This window comes from Triticum urartu, chromosome 7 (genome assembly GCF_003073215.2).
Source record: "Triticum urartu cultivar G1812 chromosome 7, Tu2.1, whole genome shotgun sequence".
Taxonomy (NCBI): domain Eukaryota; kingdom Viridiplantae; phylum Streptophyta; class Magnoliopsida; order Poales; family Poaceae; genus Triticum; species Triticum urartu.
The window spans coordinates 117427293-117435410 of NC_053028.1; the positions used below are offsets into that span (position 1 = coordinate 117427293).

General features: G+C 49.5%; 1 protein-coding gene across 1 annotated transcript; it reads left to right on the top strand.

The window, feature by feature from the left end:
- The first annotated feature begins 666 nt into the window (after positions 1–666).
- On the top strand, positions 667–7714 carry LOC125523746 (galactose mutarotase-like). The gene is made up of 5 exons (XM_048688809.1): positions 667–905; positions 1022–1071; positions 1197–1320; positions 1396–1503; positions 6924–7714. Exons 1-5 carry the CDS (start codon positions 728–730, stop codon positions 7541–7543), a joined length of 1080 nt encoding a protein of 359 aa, XP_048544766.1. The 5' UTR covers positions 667–727; the 3' UTR covers positions 7544–7714.
- The last annotated feature ends 404 nt before the right edge of the window (positions 7715–8118 follow it).

Consider the following 8118-nt stretch of genomic DNA (forward strand, 5'->3'; position numbering starts at 1 on the left):
CTGGTGCCTCGTCGCCGTCGTCTGGCTGCGCCATGGTGCAGCCTCGTCGCCGGCGAGATGGAAGAGACAGAGAAGATGAATAGGAGTAGAAGCTGAAAGGACTAGGAGGCGTGGGGAACAGAGTGGGACGGACGGAACGTGATTAGCGATTTGTTGCTGGAATTAATTAGAGAATTAATTGCTTGCGTTGAAAAGCTTTTGCCAAGTGTCCTCCTCTCGAGAGGGTCTCACGACGTGGGCGTACGACCCGGGTCGCATAGGATTTTCTTCCTGCTTTGCTTGATGGGCTCACGTATTTGGCCATTCACATCCTTTGTCTGTTCCCTCTGTGAATGCCGTAGCCTCAGGGGCGCGCACCGCTGCCAGTCAGTGCCACTGATCGATGTGGCAAAACGAGAGATATGAGCTACGTACAATCCAGACCAGCTTCGTCCGTTGGTTCCAACCAAAGTAAGGCTGCACAGCACAGGATAGGCACCGGAGAAGAAGAAGCTAGCGTACGGCTACTTTGCGCGTCACGAGGAGTAGTGGCTAGCCTCTGACAGAAGAACACTCAATGCTGGTGGCGGTCACACACTCACACATACCAAGGAATAGGATGGATGTGGCTACTTTATATCTTCTTGCCTTCACGTCCGTATGCATAACCAACAAACAGTAGTAGAACTCTCTTCTTCCAGCTCTTCTCGGCTGCTAAGGTGACACTCTACAATAGATACACCTTGTGATGAAAATGGCGAGAGCCCTGTTCATCGCGGTCCTTGCCACGTGCTTTGTGGCGCTCGGCCAAGCGGCGGCCGAGAGGAAGACCGTCGGTGTGTACGAGCTCAACAAGGGGGATTTCTCAATCAAGGTCACCAACTGGGGCGCCACCCTCATGTCCGTGATTCTCCCCGACTCGAGAGGTAATGAAATGACACGCTTCTTCCTTCCTTCCTTCCTTCCATAAGGCCCGTGGTTCTCGTCCGTTGCTTCTGCAAATGATCTGGGATTATCTCACTCTTCTTCCCTTGCACTGTAGGAAACTTGGGGGATGTCATCCTGGGCTACGATACGGTTGCTGAATATATGGTAAGATCACGAATAAACGCCTTTGTTTCTTTTCCTAATACAACATGGTTTAGTTCTTCTTCTTTAGCCGCTGACAAAGTTGGTTTCTGCTTTTGCTTTGCATCCGATCGCGTGTTTATACACAGAATGGCACCGCCTACTTTGGAGGGTTGATCGGCCGCGTCGCCAACAGGATCGCCAATGCCCGGTTCACGCTCGACGGCAAAGTCTACCGGCTGGTTCCCAACGATGGCAACAACACGCTCCATGGTAGGTCCAAGAGAAAATTTTCTCTCCTGGCTCCTAAGAGCTGCGACTGATCATCTTTCTGCTGTGGTTCTCTAGGTGGTCACCGGGGATTCGACAAGGTCGTGTGGACGGTGAAAGAGCACGTCGCCGGCGGCAGCTCCCCCTTCATTACTCTGTATTACCATAGCTTCGACGGAGAGCAAGGTAAGGAATAATTTGGAGCCCTTACAATTTTCTGATATTTTCATCAAGAGGAAGTTGCATAAATACTCGATTTTTGGGGCTGACATAACGCAGAACCACAACTCCAGAGGATTTTAACAGAAAACCACAACTCCGGGCCTAACCGGTAACAAAAAAAACACAAATTTGTTCTGGTTAGTAAGTTAAGGAGAATTAGTTACTTCTTGCTCAAGTCCACTCCGCCGATGACTATAGAGAATGCCAGGGATGGTGGAATCAGGAAGAAACTCTCTTATGAGAATACGTCAAATGTAACAAGTCATAGAGGGAGTGAAATAGTGGTTGCAGAGGCGGGCAAAGCAGATACGGTCATGACTGAAAAAGCAAAAGTAGCTAGTGGAGCGAAGGAGGGAGAGGTGTATGTGGGAGAGGGGAGAAGTGAGGGGCTGGTCCATAGTTCACAAAAGGAGGAGCAGGTAAAGAAGCAAATGTCCAGATTTAAGAGGAGGAAAAGGGAGGAGGGGATAGGTAACCAGCAAGGTCTTGGTGTGGTCGTAGGAGAGAAGAGGCAAGGGATGGACATGGATGTTGTCGAGGAGGAGGAAGATAGTCAGAAGAGGGCTCGGACAGAGGAGAAGATGACTCAAAACCATGAGGCGGGGCTGTCGGAACAGCTCCGCGAGCAGAAATGAAAATTATAGCATGGAACTGTCGGGGGCTTGGGAACCCCGCGGCAGTTCGAAGCCTTTTGGAATTACAGAAGGCAGAAGATCCTGATGTGCTCTTTCTCTCTGAAACTAAAAGCTATGAGAGGGAGATGGAGCATTTGAGGTGGAAGCTTGGTATGCCAAACATGATGGTGAAAGATCCGGAAGGTCGTCGGGGAGGGTTCGCTCTCTTTTGGTGAAGGGGAGTGGATGTACGACTACGGTGGAAGGATAAATACTTTATAGATGCGGTGGTGATGGAGGAAAATGGAGTGCAGTGGCGGTTGACGGGCTTGTATGGGGAGTCCAAAGCGGGGGAGAAAGGAAATACGTGGAAGGCATTGAAGTCATTGAAGGGGCAGCTGAACCTACCATGGCTATGTTTGGGCGATTTTAACGAAATCCTATTTGCAAATGAGAAGGAAGGAGGGGGCTCGGGCCCAGGGGTGTATGGATGCTTTTCGTGCCACACTGGAGTTGTGTGGGCTCGAGGATTTAGGATTTGAAGGAGATCCCTATACGTGGCGTAACAATTGGCATGATGTTGAAGGGTATACAAGGGAGAGGCTGGATCGGGCAGTGGCATGCAATAACTGGCGCGGGTTGTTCCCTCTGTATAAAGTAATAAACGGGGATCCTCGTCACTCTGACCATAGGCCGGTTACAGTTCTGGTGGATGGCATGCAGCAGGAGGGAGAAGGTGCTAGAGGTGATGGGTGTTTTAGGTTTGAGGCAAGATGGTTGATGGAGGAGGAGTGTGCTCGGGTGGTGGAAGAGGCGTGGAATGCAGCATTTGTAGAGGGGGATGCTTTTGTTAAGGATAGACTGGCTAAGGTGGGGGGAGAACTCACAAAGTGGGATCGAGAGGTGTTGGGTGAGCTAAAAGGAAGGATTAAGAAGGCAAAGAAGGAGCTTGAGAACTGTCGGCGGGGCTGTATTAGTCAACATAAAATAAACCAGGAGCATCTTCTTTGATTTAAGCTCAGCAGGCTGGAGGATTAGTACAATTTATATTGGAGGCAGAGGGCGCATGTTAATTGGTTGGAGAAGGGAGATAAAAATACAGACTTTTTCCACGCCCATGCAAATGAGAGGAAGAGGGTGAATACGGTAAAGAAGCTTAGAAAGGAAGGGGGTGAGGTAGTGGAGGGAGAAGAGGAGATAGGAAAAATTATTACTGACCTACAAAAGTTTGTTCATGTCTTCTGCAGGTATCGCCAACGACGAGGTGCTGTCCCACATGCACACCTCGGTCACACACGATATGAACTCTTGCCTAACTCGTGAATTCACAGAACAGGAAGTAAAGGAGGCCCTAAATTCCATTGGTGATTTGAAAGCACCAGGTCCGGATGGCATGCCGGCCATATTCTATAAGCGGTTTTGGGAGCTGGTCGGGCCAAAAGTGAAGGAGAAGTGCTGGGTGTGCTGAATGGTGCTCCGATGCCGAATGGATGGAACGAAACTACTATTGTGCTCATACCCAAGGTCAAAAACCCAGAGAAGGTCAGTGAGTTTAGGCCTATAAGCCTTTGTAATGTTTTATACAAGTTGATCTCAAAGGTACTTGCAAATCGGCTCAAGGAAATCCTGCCTGAAATCATCTCGCCAACACAGTCAGCATTTGTCCCCGGTAGGATGATCACCAATAACGTGCTCCTGGCATATGAAATCACTCACCTGATGCATAAACGGAAGGGAGGGCGCAAGGGACTGGTGGCGGTGAAGCTTGATATGAGCAAAGCGTACGACCGCGTTGAGTGGGGCTTTCTAGAACGGGTCATGATCAAAATGGGTTTCGCTGAACAGTGGGTGCACCTGATTATGAAGTGCGTTAGATCAGTTTCATACAAGGTAAAGATTAATAGGAGTTTGTCAGAAGTGATCACCCCAGGCAGAGGACTCCGGCAAGGGGATCCGTTATCACCGTACCTCTTTATAATGTGTGCGGAGGCTTTCTCTACTATGTTGTACCAAGCGGAGCAAGAGGGCTCTATCCAGGGGGTTCAGATATGTCGTGGAGCTCCAAAGATAAACCACCTTTTTTTGCGGACGATTCGCTAATTGTTATGAAGGCAACAGTGGAGGGGGCAGCCAAACTGCAGCAAATTTTAGCTCTTTATGAGGATCAATCCGGCCAAATGATTAATAAGGAGAAGTCTAATGCCATGTTCAGTAAAGGAACCAGTGTAAACACACGGGGGGCTGTCCTGGCTGGCCTTGGCATAGTAGTAGAGTCCTTTAATCAGCGATATCTGGGACTGCCAGTTCACATTGGAGCATCCAGGAGTAAGGAATTTGAATATTTGAAACAGAAGATTTGGCAAAGGATTCAAGGGTGGAAGGAAAAGCTGCTATCGAAGGCGGGGAAAGAGGTCTTGATCAAGGCTGTAGCTCAGGCGATACCCACGTACGCAATGTCGTGTTTTGATCTCACAAAGCAACTTTGCGAAGAGATTAGCGCACTTATTGCCCGGTACTGGTGGAGCCAACAAGATAAAAGCCGATTTCATTGGATAAGCTGGGAACGAATGACGAAATCGAAGAAGGATGGAGGACTTGGGTTCAGAGATCTGCATATTTTTAATCTGGCCATGTTGTCTAGGCAGGGGTGGCGATTACTCGAGGCTCCGGATACACTATGTGCGCAAGTACTGAAGGCTCGCTACTACCCAAAGTGTTCTCTTCTTGAGGCGACAGAAAGAGAGGGTATTTCTTATACCTGGAGAAGCATACTGAAGGGGGTTAATCTGCTCAAGGAAGGAATTGTTTGGCGGGTGGGGTCAAGGGATAACATCAAAGTGTGGGAGGATCCGTGGATTCCTCGAGGAGATACTAGAAAGCCAACATCAGTAAGAGGGAACACAGTTATCACACATGTTTCTGAACTAATGGACCCGGTTAGGGAAACCTGGGATGAGCAGTTAGTAAGGGACCTTTTCAATGAAGATGATGTGTCGCATATCCTCGCTATCCCGGTGCGACCGGATATGGATGATTTTGTAGCATGGCACTATGATCCCAAAGGAAAATTCTCTGTAAAAGGGGCGTATCATGTCGGTATCCGGATAAGAGATGCAAGAAATGGCAATGATGCAGGCCCATCATTGAGTCAGGGAAGGGGAGAGGATAAATGGCAAAGATTGTGGAACCTGGAGATGCCAGGGAAGGTGCGTATTTTTCTGTGGAGGTTTGCACATAATAGCTTGCCCCTCCGTATGAATATTAAACGAAAAAGGGTGGACTTGGATACAAGATGCCCAGTGTGTGGCCGGCTGGATGAGGATGGTGGTCATCTGTTCATAAAATGCAAAGCTGTCAAGCAAGTTTGGAGAGGATTGGAGCTAGAGGATACAAGAAGTGCTCTGTTGGAGTGCACTGGGCCAGGAGAGGTGTTTGATCACATATGGAGCTTGGATAATAGTAAGCGAGATACTTCCCTTATCCTGCTATGGGAATGGTGGTCAGTGAGAAACAAGGTAAATGCAGGAGAGACGATGAGGTGCACTGACAATATCTGCTATACTATCCGACAGTATCTTCATGAATTCAGTAAAAGTGTTATGAAGCCTGTACAAGTGCCTCCCCAGGACAAGGTTACGTGGAAGCGACTCCCACCTGATGCCGTTAAAGTCAATTTTGATGCATCCTATCATGCGGACACAGGGAGAGGAGCATGGGGGTGTGTTGCTCGTACTGACCAAGGTGAATTTCTGGCAGCAAAGGCCGGCACACTTGAGCATCTTACAGGGCCTCTACATGCAGAAGCTTTGGCATGTGTGCTAACTACTGAAGCAAGTGCGGGACTGGGCATCCACAGGGTGATTCTTGAGTATGATTCCCAAGTGCTTGTCCATGCACTCAATTCTGGTGAATATGAACGAGCGCTGATCGGTGTCCTCCTACGGGAGACGCGAAGTATCTGCCATCTGAACTTTGAATCATTTAGTTTCAGTTTCTGTAACCGAAATTGTAATAAGGTAGCACATGAGTTAGCTGCTTTTGGCTTCAGATCGGGAGCTGCTGATCTGTCGTGGATCGAGTATGCCCCAGACTTTGTTTCTGTTCTGGTCGCCAGCGACATTGCTGAGCCAGTTTAGTAATGGAATGAATTGTTCCGGGTCAAAAAAAAAGTTAAGAAGAATTATGACATATGGGTTCAGTCTTAAATGATCAATCTGGGGAATTCTCAGCCAATCTAGGCCAACCATTTTAAAATTTGGATAATTTTTTATAAGAATCGGTCAAATTTTCTTAAAGAATCCAAAGTTTTCAAAAATCATCTGAAGAACATGTTAAATGGTCAATTTGGGGAATTTTCAGCCAAGTTAGCCCAACCATTTGAAATTTGGACAGTTTTTGTAAGATAAAACTGATTGATTTGTGCTTTTTTTTTACTGATTGGTCCTGGGGTTTTGGTTTTCTGTTAAAACCCCCTAGAGTTGTGGTTTTGTGTTACCTCGGTCTCAATAATTGTGTATTTGTGCAATAGTCTTGCTAAATCTCAATAGACCGAGACTTCGTTAAGTCTCAGTTGATGTTATATCCATGAGATATTACGTTGAGATCCGTGCATTTTTTTCTTTATTCTTTTACATATTATGTCACTCCACTGAGTCTGACTGAGACCTAGTCGCACCCTTTGTGCAGTTTCCTCTTTCATCAAATTGAGGAGCTCTTCGCTTCTCATTTTATTTCAAAACATAACTTAACGAAGTAGCAGAACTTGAACAGGGTTCCCAGGCGACGTGGACGTGCACGTGACGTACCAGATCACGGGCACGCACGAGCTGAGCGTGCGCATGAACGCGACGGCACGGAGCAAGGCCACCCCGGTGAACCTGGCGCACCACGCCTACTGGAACCTCGGCGGGCACGGCAGCGGCAGCATCCTCGGCGAGGAGGTCCGCCTCTTCGCCTCCCGGTACACGCCCGTGGACGCCGCGCTCATCCCGACGGGCCGCCTCGCGCCCGTGGCGGGCACGCCGTACGACTTCCGCAGGCCGGCCGCCGTGGGCTCGCGCATCGGCGGCCTCCTGAGCCGGGGCGTCGATGGGTACGACATCAACTACGTCGTGGACGGCGGGGGCCTGCGGCGGGTGGCGGCCGTCCGGGACGTCGCGTCCGGCAGGGCAATGGAGCTGTGGGCGGACCAGCCTGGGGTGCAGTTCTACACGGCCAACGGGCTGAGCGGCGTGAGGGGAAAGGGCGGCAAGGTCTACGGCCGGTACGGCGCGCTCTGCCTGGAGACGCAGGGGTTCCCCGACGCCGTGAACCGCCCGAGTTTCCCGTCGCAGATCGTCCGGCCGGGGAAGGTGTACAGGCATGACATGGTGTTCAAGTTCTCCTTCTAGTAGCTAGTACTAGCTAGTGGTAGTGTGGTACCTGAGCTCGGTCGTTTGTCAGGCAACACAGTCGTCTCGTGTTTTGTGTAGTGTCTGAATTTGATCGGTTGAGCTTCAAGGGAGGAATAAAAGCATGCTGCAGGTTCAAGCCTTTTTTAGATATTGAAGAGTAAAATGCACTCTGGGTCACTCTTTATTTTTTTAAATATACTACTATGTAAACTAATATAAGACCATTTACAAAGGGAGTACTTTCATAAAATTGCACTCTGCATCACTCTCCAGCATGCAATATCGTCACTGCTTTATCAACCACGGCATGGATGCAAGCCGGAGGCGGCCGCATGACGACGGGGCCCACCTCTGCTGTGACCCCCTCGTCGCAGCACCGTAGGTGTTGCAAGCGATGCTGCGACGGTGCCACCTTCAATGCCCTTTGCTGCAGTGCCGTTGTGCTGCAAGTGAGCAACGGGGTGCGACAGGAAGCCGTGGCTGCAATGACCGGCGAGCCTGGCAGGGCTACGACGTGTGGGAGAGGAAGGACGAAGCAGGGGTGGGCGCTGCATTTTGGAAGAACAACGAGT

What these genes read in the sequence shown, in the direction of transcription:
- LOC125523746 (XM_048688809.1), top strand. Translation starts at nt 728, where the DNA reads ATGAAAATGGCGAGAGCCCTGTTCATCGCGGTCCTTGCCACGTGCTTT. An exon ending in GATTCTCCCCGACTCGAGAG is followed by an intron (nt 906 to 1,021) that starts GTAATGAAATGA and finishes CTTGCACTGTAG; the next exon opens with GAAACTTGGGGGATGTCATC. An exon ending in TAGCTTCGACGGAGAGCAAG is followed by an intron (nt 1,504 to 6,923) that starts GTAAGGAATAAT and finishes GAACTTGAACAG; the next exon opens with GGTTCCCAGGCGACGTGGAC.